A 17,701-nucleotide genomic window follows, 5' to 3' on the forward strand; every position below is an offset into this window, starting at 1 on the left:
AGATAGATAGATAGATAGATAGATAGATAGATAGATAGATAGATAGATAGATAGATAGATAGATAGATAGATAGATAGATAGATAGATAGATAGATAGATAGATAGATAGATAGATAGATAGATAGATAGATAGATAGATAGATAGACAGATAGATAGATGCTGTATACAGCTGAGGAGACAGAGGGATGATGATAAGCGCTTGCTGGCAGACGGATACAGATGCGCTATAAATACAGCAGCAGTGCACTGTTACGTAATTTTAGCCACACACGCACGCACACGCAATCACATCCTGCGATCCTCAGGACGTGGGACCGGATTAGGGACCTGTGATGCCATCAGCATCAGGCGCCAGCACCATTGTCACAGGGTGGAGGTGGTGGAGCAAAGTGTGGCCATGCAGGAGACCACCAGGGGTCCTAGAGAAAACGACAGGTTTACATACAAGGATGTCCGTCTTCGCAGTGGTTGGAATGTAAAACAAATGAGGTCATGTCAGTCAGTCATCAGTGTGGACACGAGTGGGTTCGTGTGTATTTTTTTGGGATGCAGATAATCACATCCGTTGCGGAGACTTTGCTTAAAGGGCTTTGCAGAGCTGACGCACCGCGTCCGTGTCATCGCTGGTGGTCCCCGTGCCATGCCCATATATATACTCTGACGGTGAGTAACCACGTTTTTACGTCACTGTCACTGCGATGACGCGGAGGGTGTTGCACACACACAAGAATAAGGGTGCAGACAATTCCATTGGTCCTGCATCACATCACAGCTGTGCCTTTCCCTGTTACTCTTGGTTTATTTAGATTATATTTGTTTAGTCTAAATATTAGTATAGTATAGTATTATAGTATATTTTTGTATGTGGGCTTTGTGGTATGAGTTAGCATTATCATGATATTAAGTGATCCCCCCAGCTAATTCATTAATATTTTGGTGTTTTGAATCTATTTTGTATTTATAGTAGAGTAGCAGGAACCGATACTGGGCCAGGTCAGGAGGGGCACTGGACCTTGATCTGATTGGCCCCTGTACCCCTTTCCTGTCAGTATTCTTATAAAAAATCTTTTAGGAACAAAACATTGACATTTAGTCATTTTCTAAGCTTTTTTGAGCATGTGTGAAAGACAACCCTGGAGAAAGTCCGTACCCAATTCTCTGGACGTCACTTGGAGGTCATGTCTGATATTGGTTTGACTGAATTGGGAATTGTGTGTGGCTGTTGGACATTACCCCTATACGTAAATTGTGGCCTTTTATGGCTCAGATTAAGAACAATACTATATCTGAGGTAATATAAAACTATAATTGCAAACCTGAACTTGAAACAGATCATTGTCTTGTCTCCTATTTGTACTTGCTATCTTTACATTTGTCACCAATTCGTATTTAATCTATTGTCAGTATCCAATTTGTCTTTTAACTGTCCATTCTTATGAATGGGTAGCCTCAGTCTACATTTATCTATGGTGATTTTAAAACAAAAACTGAATGGATCATGTATGGACCCACCAGGCTCCCCCCTGCAGAACCATCACTTTGTGGGTGTGCTCTGCGCCGCGCAGGCCTCGGTGACTCTGCGCGCAACAGCAACGCATCGGCGCGGCCCCGATCAGGAAGTGGATGTGAAGCAAATACGCGACTGTGGAGGTAGGATGACATAGAGGGGGAGCGGTGTAAGAGAAGCGAGCGGAAAGGAAAGACGAGACCATCGGAGGGAGGGATCGACCCTGTTTCTGGACCTGCACTGAGCTGCTGCCCTCGGGGACAAAGTCCACTGCGCCGCCAAAAAATGCTCATAAAGGAATTGTAAGTAACTGTGTGTGCATGAGTGTGTGTGTGTGTGTGTGGGAGAGAGAGAGAGAGAGGAGAGAGGAGAGAGAGTTTGTTAGCGAGTCCATCCGTCTGGTTACGCAGCGTTGACATTGTGACCAGCCGCCCTGGTGTGGAATTACCAGAGAGCGGCCAGGGTGATGTCGACATCCCGTATCTGTGTGTCTCCATGCCCGTCATCATCATGCACGCAGCCGGGTCTCCTCCAGCCCGACGTGCTGCCTGCATGCAGCGAGGGAATGTGCAGCTGCAGCGGCTGCAGTCGCCTCAGCAGCCGGCGCAGGCGGGCATGGCTGTGCCCTTCACATTGAGCGCAGCTAGCCCGCCAGTGAAATCGGGAGAATAGACTGTCACTGTGGTTGAATCACATTATTCCCCTTCGGATGTGGTGTTAAAATGACGGCCGGTGTGATGGGAGTGCTGGTGCATGAGGGAGGGACGACTGGTGCGCGCCGCGCCGGGCCAGCGTCCATCCACGGAGGGTGTCGTGGCCATGTTATTGATTCGCGGTGAAGGTGAAACCATTGATGGAGCGTTTACCTCTGGAGGAATGGGGGGATATGCGAGGTGGGTGGTGCACCGAGGGTGGAGGGATGCTCGAGGGGAGTGGGGCAGGTGTCGGGGAGGAGAAGCTTTGGCACAGGACCAGGCAAACGGCGAGGTTTTGACGCACCAGTCGGGCATTTCTGAGAATCTGACAGCTGGGCCGAGGGGACCGGATGGAAAGATGAAGTGGGATCTTGCGTGCAAAGGGAGAGATGAGAGGGATTTTTGACACTGGTGCTGTAACACGTTGCCTCCGCAGGCCCGAGTGTGCTGGAGAACTGACAGAGGCCTACCCATGAATCAGCTGGTGGTCAGAATAAAGGTTAAGGCCAATATCCCACTTCATCTGCCATTCATGGGCATTATACTCTTATTCCATAACCATTAGCTAATGAAGGGGGGTGTTGTTGGCCTTCAGATGAAAAACCACAGGCTACTATGGCTTTTGACTTCAGACATGATGATGGCTCCATCATTTTAATGCTCTTAGGCATGTGTGCCTACAGGAGCCATAGTGACACACCTCTAGAAACACGGCTGTCTGTTTTCCTTTACATTTTTGAGGCTTCAGTATAATTCCAGACATATTTGTCAAATTTTTCTATAATTTTTTTGTATGAAATGTAATTTCCCCCCATTTCTAATCATAAACTTATTTACATTGTTTATATTTGGCTATTTGAGGTCATAGGCTACTGCACAATTGTCACCCCAGGCAGCTTCTACAAACACTATCTGATCCTGAAAGATCGATAATGATTAGAGTCTGCATGGCTTAAATGGGCATAACATTTGTCAACATTGATTATTGACTTGATTTCTCACCATGTGTATTACATCAATAAATGGCCCTGCACAAAAATGCCCATATCAGGGGTGATGGCATTGGCTGAAGATCTGGAGTGATTAAGGAGAGTCTGGGCCTCAGCGGTCCGCCTGGAAATTAATTAAATCAGTCATGATTAAATGCTGAATTCACTGCACTGTCAACACATGGGTACAGAGAGACGTCCGTGCATTCACAGAAACCAAGATACCATTGTTGGGGTCAAGAGATAGGGAATCGATCCATGTCCTACAAGTTGTTGTTTTTTCGACTCGGTAGTGCTCACCTGAACCACTGACCTAAATAACTCCTGGTCCACTTTTTCTGCACTTCCATGAGCTTTGTCAGATGTTCAGCAATGCCCTGTGCACTGTATGATGTGATGAAGAGAATGAATGGATGAATGAAAGAATAGCAGTCGAAGAGGAAGTACGAAGTGAAAATGGAGAAGAGGAGAAGACAGAAAGGAGGAGTAAGGCAGCAGAGAAGTGGTGTGCCCTTAAGCAACAGGAAGACACCTGATATTTCTGTAGAGACAAGACAGAGCAACCAGGGGAGTTAAGTCCCCTGGTTGCTTCAGTCTTACTTCAGCAGCAATTAAAATAACACTCAGTATTTAAATTTTCTCTGTTAAACCTTGACCACGTGCTACACAAAAGACTCACTTTGACGAATCCGAGAATCTGTAAATTTGTAGCGGCAGTACAGTCATTTTAATTTAGTCATTGGAGGTTTTCACTCTCGACCATCCAATGCCAGACTGGGACCCAGGTTACATTCAGTAGTGACTTGGACGCAGGGTTATAAGAATTTTGGAAATTAATTTTAAAATCTCAAAAGAATCAAACCAGCTTTATTCTGTGTATTAGTATTATGGGGTATAAAATGAGTTCCATTCAGACTTTCTTCCATCAGTGCACACTCTGGATAGTTTGTCTCTTTAAAGCTGGTACCGCAGCGCCGAAGAATAAAACCAAAGATTTATTTTATTTTTTCCGATTGAACTTGAACCACAGCATCTTTTTTAAAGTATAATGTTATAACAAGTTATAATATCCATATTTCTACATTGTAGCAAGTTATTTAATGTTTATTTTACTTCAAACAATTTTAACTAATATCAATCTAAAAAAGGTATTTATTAGATGCGATGGGAATATAAATTTGTGTGTTATTTTGCCAAAGCAAAACAACTGAAACTCTGAATCAATACATAATTTTCCATTAATTCCCTTGAGATCAGTTAAAGTGAAAGAGAGATCATTGTTTAATATCTGATTTTACAATGATATCCTCTGGGTATGAATGAGGGACCGTATTCATCTTGAAGCACTAAGTGCAACATGTCACACCAGTAGCTCATTGTTTAATGATTCATTGTTTCACTGCTGCCTCTCCGGCTCAGTCAGTGCAGGCATGGATGTCATTATATTGTGTAGTTTACCGACTTATGTGTCAGTATTTCCTGTTTGATTTCCCAAAATTCTTTTTATGGAATGATAGAATGTTGGAGACAGACAAAATAAGGCAAAAGGAACACATGAGCCATAAAATGCATATAACATATTCCTAATCTTATTGATTAACTTTGTACATTCTATGTTTTTTTTTTTGTGTAATTAAATTTTACGTCCAGTAAATATCTATTGCAACCACGTGCATGGTTAGTTTACACTCATTGTGAGGTGCTGGTGTTCATCTGACCTGCAGATACATTCAAACATTTTCTGTAGCTTTAAAGAATTTAAGGAGTAAAACAATAAAACACAATAAAATGTAAAACATAATGAGTACATTGGTTTCATGTTAAAAAAAGCAGAACATAGATAATGTTGGAAACATCAGGATCATGACACAGACCTGCTGTCGAGGAGCAGACAGATAGTTGGTTAGCGCCGAGCAGATCAGCTTTTATAGCCCTAGAAAATCTTAGCTTCAATTTAGATATACAATTACAAAAATAACATTTGATTGTATTGGCCCTGACAAAGATGTAGTCCAAAGTGCTGCATTCTACACAGTGCCGAAACAAAAAGTAACAATCTTGCACTTTATCCAGGCCTTGTCTTTGTTATATAAATATATTTAAATAACTAATTAAAAATCAATGTGTATCTAAAACACAGCATCCTCTCATCTAAAGTGACCTTTGTCATAAACCTTGTTAGAAGAACAGCTCAGACGGTCGATGTGAAAAGCAGACCTCACACCTCTGCAGCTTTTAAATTTGATCTCGGCTGCTTTGCTGCTTCTCTCCTGATGACTCAGTGTCACAGTGTCAAAGTGAAATATGTGAGACCCATACGTAATTGGCTGCTTTCTCCGTTAAGTTTGGGAGCCGTGTTGGAATTTAGCATCCCGTTATTAATAATATAACAAAGGATAGTGTGTCATAAAGTCCACTCTTTGGTGAAATCCATCAAACAATGTAACTTGTGAAGTGCTTTTCTGTGATGCCGTTTAGCATCAGCACCATGTGATCGTTATCTAGTGTGTGTATAGCTCACAGGACATGTTGCGAGTCCCTGTAGCTGTCCTCCAGCTCGTCTGACATAGTGTCCCATAACTGATCTCCAGATCTGTATTGAGCTGAATGGTTAAAGATGTCGCTTCCTGTGGTCAGTGTGTCACTCACAGGATTTCTCCAGGCTAATCCAGTCCACAGAGCATGAGTGTCATAAAACAATGTCAGTAATGAATTTATCACAGTATTTGGGGATTTTGCTGACACAGTACCATTATCAGTCTTCAGGGAAAGTAAGGCGAAAGTCACTTGGTCTGAATGTCTGGTTTCCTTCACTGCATTTAATGGTGTGAATGAGTTGAACAGAATCAATGCCACTGAACTTCAAAACACAAACAAATACATCATGTAGACTCAGAGCTCAGTAAAGGAACAGAGTTTTGTTTGATTGATTCATTTTGATGATTGTGACTTACTTTCTTTTCTCTTCTTTTCTAGTCGGGTGATTCTTCCCATCTCTGTGGAAGAGGTAAGTTTTATTTAAGCATATATCAGTGTGTGTGTGTGTGTGTGTGTGTGTGTGTGTATGTGTGTGTGTGTCTGTGTGTGTGCTTGTTTTTGATACCTCTTTTAAGACCTTTTCCAGCATAAAACTGACCTTGTCAGGACCAGTAGACCTCATGGGGGCCAAAGCCAAGTCCTAATGAACAAAACGTCCTTTCCAAGGCCCTGGTTAAGGTTAGTTGTAAGATGTGGATTGTGTTTAGTTCAGGATCAGGGTTGGCCATGAATTGGTCATGGTTAAGGTTAGGGGTAATGTTTGGTTAGGCTGTGTGTGTCAAGATATTACTCATACCTAAATCTGTTTATATGGTCACATTAGTGGGCGTTGTCTGACTTATGAGTACAAAGTACCCATAACGTAAATCATTACAGTTAAAGATGAAGATATGTTTCAAGGTTAAGGTTAAGGTTAGGGTAATGTTTGTTTAAGGTTAGATTAAGGATAGATTAAGGTTAGGTTTAGGTTTATGGTAAAGTTAAGTCTAGGTTTGGGTTTATGTTTGAGTTAGATTTAGGTTTAGGTTTAAGTTAATATTAGGGTTTCTCTTTAGGTTAGCCATCACGTACCTGCCACCACTTAAAGATTTTTTTTTTCTGGATAATGTTTGAAGGTTTACACGTGTATACATATTTACATTATGCACAACTATTGGACTTTTTATATTTTCAGGAGTGGTATTTCGCCAAATCCATTGCATATGGAAAAATGCAGATATGATCACCTTGAGAACAACTTGTAATCTTGATATTCTACATCTGATGAGCTTCCATCGTATCAAAATAGATTGCAAAGTCTTTTGAATCAGCACACTCAGCAAAGTCTTTCACCGTACTCGTCCTCTTTTTCTCTGGCTGTCCCTCTGTCCCCTGTTATCCTCACTTCCATTGCACTTTGCTGTTCTATTCAGGCCTGCATGTTCAATGAGTCACCTGAAACTACTTGCCTGACACTGTGTGTATGTGTGTTTGTGTACCGTCCTCATCCTGTGGTTTATCTGCATTTACATGAGACACATTTTTCTTTCGGTGGAGACATATTAGTAGAGACCGGATAAATGTTTGAAACAAATAATCTGTTCTTACACACACTGAACTGTCTCAGTTAAGAAAACCAGTTTGCAGTCGAGATTAGAATAACACATGTTTTCACACATAAACAGTACGTGTGTATACAGTGAAATACAATAAATACACAGTATGTAAACTGTAAATAAAGATGGATGAAATGCCAGCTGCCTTATAGTGAAGCCAAAGTGTCTCCATCGCTCCCTGGTGACCGGCTGGCCTCCACCCTGTTAGTCAATGGGACATGGACCAAACCAAAGATTAAAGTGAATTTGGTCAAATCTGTTTTTGTGATTTGTGATTGGTAAAACGTGTGTGTTGGAGGGACCTTGCTACCACAGCTCCACCCCCCAATCGCTACTCCGTAGACTCAAGTTATGCAAGATGGCAATGCTCGTATCTGAGATATTTTGGCTGTATTTCTGGATGGTTGGAGGAAGAGACGTGTCGTCCGTCTTTATATACAGTCTATGATAAAAAAGACATTTCTTAAATGTTCCTTTTGAGCTGCATCCAAAGCAGAGCTGGAACAGCCCTTGGTCTTGTACATGTTCCTTTTCAATCTGCCTCAAAACCACAAAGCAGTGAACAGAGCAACGTATCCTGTTTCCCTCGGAGGCTTTAGATCTTCACTGCTTCTCATTAACTGTGGCGATAGCGTCGTCATATTTCTGCATAGTAGGTCCGGTTGTGTCTCAGTTGTGTCGTCAGCATGGTGTGTCACCAACTAAAAAGCTTTTTATTTGTCTGATATGTGATCTACAAAGCCTGAAGACAGCTGAGTAACATCCCACTGTCCCTTGAACCACATGTGTCCCTCTGCCCTTCACATCACATCCCACCACAGCCTAGTCTTCAGCGCTCTTCAGTTATTTGCCACCACATACTAGATATGGAAATGTGTTATTTGCTCAAAACACTAAAGGAATGCAAATATTGAACCATCCGCCATTTTTTGATTTAGATTCCTTCTTTGACTTAGAGTTATTTTACCCTTTCCACAATGAAATGTTATTCTTTAAAACGCATCACAATAGGTTAATGCCTTTTGTTCGGAAGTGTAATTCTCAAGTGAGATTGTTCCAGCTGTCGATAATTCACTGAATTGAATCTGCAGTTTTTTAACTGGACGTGGACTCGTCCCACAAAGCAAGGGGGAATTATATTTGTCCAACACTGTAACTGAGGAGGCTTCGCTGTTCCTGCATCTCATTTATTTAACAGCCGGTTGCGGCTTCTGCAGCTGATTTAAAGGGAACTTGCCTCCAGTTTGCATCTGACTTTCTCTTTGTTGCACAGTATGTGAAGGTCATTTGAACCAGCTCTGCACAGATCATCTAGGCCTTCGCTATTTATGTCTTTCCTTGATGTTTCTGCAGTGGAATCCCTTTTAAAATGCAAAATGAAGGTCACAATTAAAAGTGGTGACTTCATTATTGAAACTTTCCTGTTCATTTATGTTTTTTTCTTATTCATCTTCTTAATGTCATTATTATTCAGCAAAGTTAAGTCATCTTGTCCCACTGCAAATATATCCTAGACCCCTTAACTATCCCTGCTGTTATAATGGTATATGTGTTGCAAAAGTCTAATCAGTTTTTTTCTATGGTCTGAAGAAAAGATGCCTTTCTGGAGAAAAATTTTTACAGGATAAATTGATATGTAAATGGGATTTTTCCCTCCTTCAAAGTGATAATAGGCTACATTCAAATGAACAAAAAACCCCAGTTGTGACTGGATAATTATCTGTATCGCTTCAATAAAGATAAAGATGATAACGGTTAAACTAGTTCAGATATTTCAGTTTCAAATCAACTCTGGTTCCTGGTTTGGTGAACAAATCGACCACAAGGGGAACTGATGCTTCATTATTATACTTTCTTATCATCTAATGTACACACATGTAACCTGTTATGTTCTCATGGTTTGATTTTACAGAAGAATAACTGTAATCTCTTATTTAGAATCTGTAGAAAATAGAATAATTCTCACTACATCGACTTGTCCAATGTTTATGGATGTTGTAAGTGTGGCTGTGCTCTGGTCCAGCTTTGTGCAGAGGTTACATGGTGGATTATAGGTGATTAAGAAATGAAAGGAGCCATTGTCCTGTGTTTAAACACTCACGTGTGCACATTGGGATCAGTAAGATGGGGGTTGAGAGTAAGAATGGGATGACTGTTTGTGGTGCAGGTTGTGAATGTGGTAATAAATTGGGGCGCAACATAAAATTAGATGTGACAAGCAGAAACTATGTGGAACAATAGTGTATGGGTAAGAGATTACGAGGATTCAGGGACATGGTGTGGTGAAGGTAGCGATCAGGGACAGAAGAAAAAGTAATCTATCCCTTCAGATTGCAAAAGATGAGCTGGTATGAGAAGAAGGATTTTTTTTCTGTGTGAATGTGAAAGCTCACTAATCTTCAGGATGCTACATGACAACTCTTAAATGCATTCATTAAGGAAAGCTTGAAGGGAGTGTCTACTTATGTCTCCCTGTAAACACTCACACTGTGTGTGTCTACCTCAGTCCAACCTCCTTCTATTTCTCTTTTGTTTCCAGTACCAGGTTGGCCAGCTGTACTCTGTGGCTGAGGCCAGTAAGAATGAGACGGGTGGAGGAGAGGGAGTGGAGGTGCTAAAAAATGAGCCCTACGAGAAAGATGGAGAGAAGGGACAGTACACACACAAAATTTACCATTTGCAGAGGTAAGTTCAATCATTTAATTCAAAGATGACCTCCCAGTTGTGGTGTAGTAGGCTATAAAGACCGATACTTGAAGGACATTCTAAGAAATATATTGTTTTCATTCTAATATAGAAGTAAAATAAAGACTGAAAGGTATAGTGTTGTGTAACTGTTTCTAAGATGTTTAATATCAGGGGTAAAGAAATCCAATTTTCTTTCGATTACTCCATGATAAGAGTTGACTATAGGTCAGATACAGGTAGCCTACGTATGAATCCAGTCTCTCCTGATTCAAATTGAGTTAAATAAGTAGACATATCATTTTAAAAATAATGATTTCTCGTGTGTTTTTTTCTCTTTCTTGTTGTGCAGTAAAGTGCCGTCATTCGTCAGAATGTTGGCTCCATCCTCTGCTCTCAATATCCACGAGAAAGCCTGGAACGCATACCCTTACTGTCGCACAGGTAACTCAAACCCACACACACACACCATTTACTAACACAAACTACACACTTGCACACATGCATCATCTTCAGAATCCTTTTTTTTCCATTAAATTCATAATTGCAGCACCTGTTATAATTAGCTAGTTCGGTTTTTCTAGTTTTTTTCGCCACATCTGACTCACCGAGCTTTTGTGGTGCACCAGAGATAGCATTTATATAAGGGTTTGCGTATTTAATGCAAGAAAACCCTTCTAATTATTTTGGGTTACAGGAGAAGACACTATTAAAAGACATAGGTGATGAATTAATGAATAAAGATGAATAAATAAACAACTTTCTTAGAAGTGGGATATTCTGTGCATAATGCAAGAATGTCATAGTAGCAGGAAATCCTTAGTTACGGTTGAAAACAAAATCCTGACATCTTTAGAAAGGTCCCTGGAGGAAGTCCCACCCTCCAAACTTTTAATTTGTTCATGTTTTGATATAATTGGTATCTGAGATCTGTCCCCTAATAAAGATTAAACAGGAATCAGAGGAGGCTAATTTTTTTATTGAACCAAACCAGGAACTTCTTATCTGTTGTCATCACACTTGATTTAAAGGGGAATGATGATGCTCAACTTTATCATGTGCACTTTAATCCTGGAATAGTGTCAATGCAAATGCCTACAATTTTAGAGGTGACAAAGATGCTGATCTGTCCATGGAGTTAATTCTCTAAGTACCTATCTCCCTAAGTACCCATCTCTTTTTCTCTCTCTCTGTCTCTCTCTCTCTCTCTCTCTCTCTCTCTCTCTCTCTCTCTCTCTCTCTCTCTCTCTCTCTCTCTCTCTCTTTCTCCATGTCTTTGTCACCTTGAAGCAGTAGTTAAATAATTTACTGTGTGTCCAGTGAGAAGAGACATGCAATCGTCTGAGCCTTTCAGGCTGAGATCACACACACACACACACACACACACACACACACACACACACACGTTTGTAGTTCTATCTTAGTGAGGACACTCATTGACATAATACATTCCCTAGCCCCTTAACCTAAACCTAATCTAACCCTAAAACTGAGCTTCAACCCAGACCTGTCAAAATGTCCTCACTTTCCAAAAATGAACCTATAAACGTTACACTCACTGACCAATTCCATTCAACGGTTCATCTTTATAACACACTAGTTATTAAACGACTCATGTTTTCCAAACTCTTGATGTTCTTTCTTTCTCTTTTTGCTCCTGCACGTTATTTCACCCTGCTCTGCAGTCATCACTGTAAGTATAATTTTTACTTCTGTGCTTTAAATGTCATGTATGTTGACAAACAGCAAACTGTGATTCACATAGTGGCAGCAAATTAACCTGAAAGTTGAGAAAGAAATCTGAGCCATTTCAGTGACATAGCAGCAGCAGCAGAGATAGTCAGGCACCATTACTTTGTGTGTGGGTGTGTGTGTTCCTCTTCACTCCAGTTCACTTCTCTTTTCTCTGCAGAACGAATATATGAAAGATAACTTCCTGATCAAGATTGAGACATGGCACAAACCTGACACAGGACACCTTGAAAATGTAATTACCAAAGATCACCGAAGGTTTATATGTGTATGAGCTGCATCTGCAGTCAGGCATTAGTGTTGGTTTTGGCTTCATTGTAAATCATTCTGTCATTCTATCTCACACTTTTATTTTGTTTATTACCATTTCCCACACTCTGTTTACTTAAAATATTACTTTCTTGTCCAGACCACATAGAAACAAGCCCTTTATTTAGGCTCTCATTTTCACTTGCATCATCTATGCTTTCAAAAACGTTTTTACCCCGAGTCTCATGTTCTCGTTTCTGTCGTATCGTGTGTGTGCTGCCTGCAGAGACTTCGGTCTGTATCTATAGCTGAGCTCTGTGGTTCTGCTTCAGGTTCACGGTTTGGATGCAGAAACTTGGAAAAAGGTGGATGTAGTCTATATTGATATTGCGGACTCATCCCAAGTGGAACCCAAGGTAAATATGTTTAGCGTAAGATCCATATTCAGATGATTGCAGAAACTAGATCTCTGACCTCTTGTTGTGAGCTCATCCACGTGGTTCACTCTTGTTTTCCCTCTGTCTCTCCAGGACTATAAGGCAGAGGAGGACCCACGCAAGTTCAAGTCTGTGAAGACCAGCCGAGGCCCTCTAGGACCAGACTGGAAGGTACAGTGTCTTGTTGGAAATGTTGATTGAGATATATGATAAACTAGAGCTGCACTCAGTAGAGCGCGTATCTCTATCAAGGCCAAATAGTCCCCTTTTATGCAATTATGAAATATCCCCCCGGGTAAACGGTGAATATGTTGAAAATGAAAGAAAAAGCAAGTGATATCAAATTCCTGGATCAGATCCGCACCTAAATGTAATGTTTTTGTGGAACTCCGTCTGGTAGTTTTTGTGTAATCTTGCTAACAAACACACAAAAAAAACAAAAAACATAGAAGGAAGGTAACAGAGACGTTCAATTACATTAGTGTTAACTATTGATGAACAAAAACAAAATTAATCACTTTCCCAGATTCTTGTTGCTTGGCAACTGCATCATTTAATCAGTATTGAAGTACTTAGCACAAGACAAACATTTCTATATAATGGAAGCTGTGCCATAAACAATTTGGGGCCTTTTGGGTTTTAACGACTTGTGGGGGAGTTAAACTAAATTACAAACAGCCACTTGCAGTTTGTTAACATGAATATATTCTAGGATTTTTTTACCTCAGTATATTTAAGTTTAACTGTTTTAGGACCACAAACAGAAAAATAAGTGGATGAATAAATAAAGCTTTGAATATATCCCTGTCAATGTAGTGTATATTAAGCTTAAGACCATCAAAGATAAGAGCTCAAATCTACTGACAATAGAGCCAAACTCCTATCAGAATCTATGAAATACGAAAAAGTTGAATTATTCAAAACGTTAAGAACATTTTGTTGCTGTTATTTCGTCAAAATGTATTTTGGAATATTTATGAAATATATTCACGGAGATTGCCCTTGAATATATGAATGAAAAATGTTGAACTTGATAACAGCCTAAATTGACCTTTGTGCATGTTTGTGTACTTGCAGAAGGAACTTCCTAACAAGAAAGACTGCCCACACATGTGTGCCTACAAACTGGTCACTGTCAAGTTCAAGTGGTGGGGCCTGCAAAATAAAGTGGAGAGCTTCATTCAGAAGGTTTGTTTACAGCTCAGACTGTTTTGTCACCTTATGATCGTCATGACATCCAGCTCAAGGTCAGCTGCTGAGTAGGGATTATTTACAGCCTACTGTTTAACATGATGATTTTGGTGTCACCGGAAACGCTGGTGTAAGTTCACTTCCTGGACAGTATTGTGTGTTAAAGGACTGTTGAGCCACTGTTGAGCCACTGTGTGTCCTGTGCATGCAAACATAAGTGCTGTACCAGCCTCTAGTGGATAAACAGGGTAAAGCAGGATGGAATTGAACATCTCTGATAATCGCAGAGCTTCATTTTATTGTTCGTGCTTGAAGATTCACTTTCTCCAAACAACTATATGACTTTATGTTTAATTTCCTGTTCTTCTCAGCAAGAGAAGCGTTTGTTCACTAATTTCCACCGCCAGCTGTTCTGTTGGATCGACAAGTGGATCGAATTGAACATGGAAGACATTCGCCGTATGGAGGAGGAGACACGCAAGGAGCTAGATGAGGTTAGCAAAAAAACATTATCTCAGAGTGATGAGCCAGGACAGGATTTGTGAGCTCTCGTGTGTCTGTGACAGCATGCCAGCGTACTGCATATGATATGTTTGTGCTGTGTCTGTCAGATGAGAGTTAAAGACCCAGTGAAGGGAATGGTGGCTCTCGAGGACTGAGGTGGCGTCAGACTGTGAATGCTGCTGCTCATCAGGTAAGAGGAAGTGTTTTGTGAACCGTTGGTGTTTATTTGTATGTCAGTGTTTTCCGGCTATTTTGCCTCCAAAAATACACATTTATTTTACTACAATTTCCCCGTTTGGTATCTTTAAATTGTTTGTGTTCTTTGCAACAGTATGATAATCAATGTTCAATTATATTAAATACAAAAAATAGGAAGGCACCCACATTCGAGCATGGCGAATATCTGTATCACTACATATAGGGTTTGTTGGCTGATAAGTAAGAATATATTACAGCCCAGAAATGCTAATGATATTCTTGATGTTAGTATTTGTAAAATACGACGCTTACTACATGTCTTGGCTGCAGATCTTTGCTATTTTTGCTCAAAGACCAAAACAATGAACTGAAAGACGCTAAAAAGCTCCGTGCAGTTGTATTGCAAAGATCTGTGGGTTCGTCACCATGGGCCACAGCTTTCACATCACATGGTCTATTGTTACTGCAACAGTATTAATTAATGTTGCGTTAACAGATCCTGAGACGAAATATGTGCTTCAGAATATTAATAACAGATTCAGCTACTAAAGTCTTGCAGTAGATGTGGCTGCATATTAGAAAAGCATGTTGATGAGCGGTCAAAAGATTCCAGCAGTTTAGACGATGGCAGTGTCTTGTATACTCGCTCTTACCAGTTTGTGTCTCTTTCAGACCAGAATACCCAGACACCAGCGGATTCACATCCTCCCTCTCCTCCAACTGATACAACACCTGACCAGTCGCTCCAAACTCTTCCTCTCCCCGGTGCAATCTGGATTTTCGGGGACCTGGACCCAGTAAACTCCCAGTTTTTCAGACGATCTCCTCCACCCCATCCCACCTCCCCAGAGTCCCATCCGTCTCTCTTCTTTTCCCATCCAGTGTCCCCATCTTAATAACTGCTCTGAGGCCTCTGGTAGCAACACTATAGATTTTGTCGGTCAGTCAGTCCTCTCTTTCTCTCTCAGTCTCTAAACTGTTCTAAGCTACAGAGAATAGTGTCATATACTCTGCAATTTAGGATTTATTTCTACTTAAGATATCCCAATGTGTACATATACAGTATATCTGGGAGCTGAATAATTGTATTGAAATATATATATAAATATATAAATATATATAAACAGGGTTTTTAAAAATGATTTTGTCCCAAAGTTTGTCTTTGGATGTTTATTGTTCCAGACCAAGCTGTGTCTGCTCAGTGTTGCGTTCTGATCCTGTGATCGTTTTTTTCTCGTTTTACTTTTATTTCTTATTTTTACCGGATTAATCGTAGTACCTCCCCTCGCTCCATTCGTGTCATGTTTTATGCAGTGGGGGTTTTTCTCCCTTTTTGTTGCTCAAAGTCAATTTGCAAAGTCTACAAAACCGCAGCTGCACGGTCGCAATTGTGCTCAGAGTGTTATGTTGTGTCTGTTGTGCTCCTGGCCTACCATAGGATTTCTTCGCTGTATATCCCTAAATATGTTGATGCGTTCATTAGGCTTTCCTGCTGCTTTGTGAGTTTGTGTGTCTGTGTGTGTGTGTGTGCGAGTGTATGTGTGTGGGTTTCTGTAGTCATTGTAGGTCTTCAAGGTTTCCAGACATCTTTTTTATAATTTTTCCTTCACCACATCATTTCTAGCTCGAGGAACATTTCTAGTCAGGCTGTTCAACAGTACAGTAATGCACACACACAGGCACAAACACACACACAGACACACAGACACACACACACACACACACACACACACACACACACACACACACAAAGAAAGACTCCCTTCTACAAAGTTAGAAGATTAAATGTATGGAACGCTACAATGGAAAATGCACAGTAGACAATTAGAAGGAGTGTAGGACTGCCTCTTTTTTCTCTTAGTCTGACTTATCTTTCTGTCCACATCTTTCAAAATTGTTAAATGCAAAACTTGTCAACATGATGGTGATGTTAAAATGAACAGCAAACCAGGATATACAGTGCAGTAGATAGAAAAACGAATGTTATTTGAAAACGTTACGCACTCTGCATGATTTTATTTTTGCCCTATCAGCCATTCTGTCATTCCTCCAGTGGATAAATGGTATTATCCAGTGATAGCAATAACTACCATGACACATTGGTTCTTACCTTTTTAGCATCGCAAATCCATTTCACTTGACAGTTTGTTTTTGTCATGACAACAGCTTTAGTGAAACAGTGTCCGAGCTGAGAGTCAAGTTGTTGGTGAAATATTAAAATGCTGGTTTTATTGTGATTGGATGAGGTGTTTGTTTTATTCTCCCGCTGGAATCTGAATCTGTTGTTTGTGACGGTGTGGTTTTTTCGGTATATGCATGAGTGTACATGAGTGATGTACGGTGTCTTGTTGAAGAGATCTGATGCTGGCTGGGTAAAGAAGGGAGGACATATAGTGAAGCTAGAGGAGCGATCACAACATGGGTTATACCTCTTCCTGTTGTTGATGTCTGTTTGGCCTCCTTTGTCCTCAGGCATTTTTATTTTCCTCTTTTCCTCCATATCCTTCACTTCCTCCATATGTTCGTACAGTGTGGCAACTTCAGAGAGAAAGCATCAGAAAACCATTGGTATGATGCTGCTGACACAGGTGTTCACTCAGAGTTAATACAATGGGATTGGATTAAGTGCCATGGACCAATTACTGCCATCAAAACATGTATTTATAGGTGTAAGCACTTAACATATTTATAAACAAAATAGATTACATTGAGATTTGTGGATATAAGAAAAAACTGATATTTTGCATTAATGACTAAATCACATACAAAAACATAAAACATCTCGGTTTTTCAGTCTTTCTCGCTAATTCTGAAAAAAAAGAGCAGATTTCTTAAGTGAATTCAATACACCTAAATGAAACTCAACCTCGGTGAGGCCAACTTTACACCATTCAAAATCTGCTCTTTAATATCCATCTTGTGACACTTCCTCCATGTCTTGATTGAGTATCTGTTGCATCCTCTTTGAAGAAGACCCACTGTCCCCCCCGGGCGTCCCACCTCCTTCCTCCTCTCTCTGTCCATCACTCATCTCACTCACTGTCAGTGATGGGGCTACCGACTGAATCATGGAGATTTGTGGACGTACTGTATGTACTGACTTTGTAAATAGAAAATAAAGTAATGTAGATTAACACATAAATATATATATATATAGACCAGACTGTCCTGCCAAAACCTACAGCACACCCTCTTGGCACTTGATCCTCTTATTCCGTCCGTCCATCCGAAATCTTCAGCATCACACAGACCAGAGTGACCAAGTTGCTCACAGAGGTGTTGTGAGGATGTGTAGAGATATAGTCGTAGTGCTGATAAGATCATTTCGAGGAGTACTGTCAGCTGTAGACATAATTAAA

General features: G+C 40.5%; 1 protein-coding gene across 1 annotated transcript; it reads left to right on the forward strand.

Annotated features, from left to right (window-relative positions):
• The first annotated feature begins 1,504 nt into the window (after positions 1–1,504).
• Positions 1,505–15,153, forward strand: pitpnab (phosphatidylinositol transfer protein, alpha b). Its single transcript, XM_061085306.1, has 14 exons — positions 1,505–1,652; positions 1,961–2,163; positions 2,254–2,402; positions 6,170–6,200; positions 9,866–10,011; positions 10,364–10,455; positions 11,697–11,704; positions 11,924–11,998; positions 12,345–12,428; positions 12,543–12,620; positions 13,527–13,637; positions 14,012–14,134; positions 14,252–14,334; positions 15,015–15,153. Exons 1-13 carry the CDS (start codon positions 1,505–1,507, stop codon positions 14,297–14,299), a joined length of 1,296 nt encoding a protein of 431 aa, XP_060941289.1. The 3' UTR covers positions 14,300–14,334; positions 15,015–15,153.
• Positions 15,154–17,701: the final 2,548 nt, after the last annotated feature.

The sequence above is a fragment of the Limanda limanda genome, chromosome 14 (assembly GCF_963576545.1).
Source record: "Limanda limanda chromosome 14, fLimLim1.1, whole genome shotgun sequence".
In the NCBI taxonomy this organism is placed as follows: domain Eukaryota; kingdom Metazoa; phylum Chordata; class Actinopteri; order Pleuronectiformes; family Pleuronectidae; genus Limanda; species Limanda limanda.

Coding starts and splice junctions, on each gene's coding strand:
- pitpnab (XM_061085306.1), top strand. CDS start 1,505: ATGGACCCACCAGGCTCCCCCCTGCAGAACCATCACTTTGTGGGTGTG. Junction 2,164..2,253: donor TGAGCGCAGCTAGCCCGCCA/GTGAAATCGGGA, acceptor GTGTGATGGGAG/TGCTGGTGCATGAGGGAGGG. Junction 2,403..6,169: donor GGAATGGGGGGATATGCGAG/GTGGGTGGTGCA, acceptor CTTCTTTTCTAG/TCGGGTGATTCTTCCCATCT.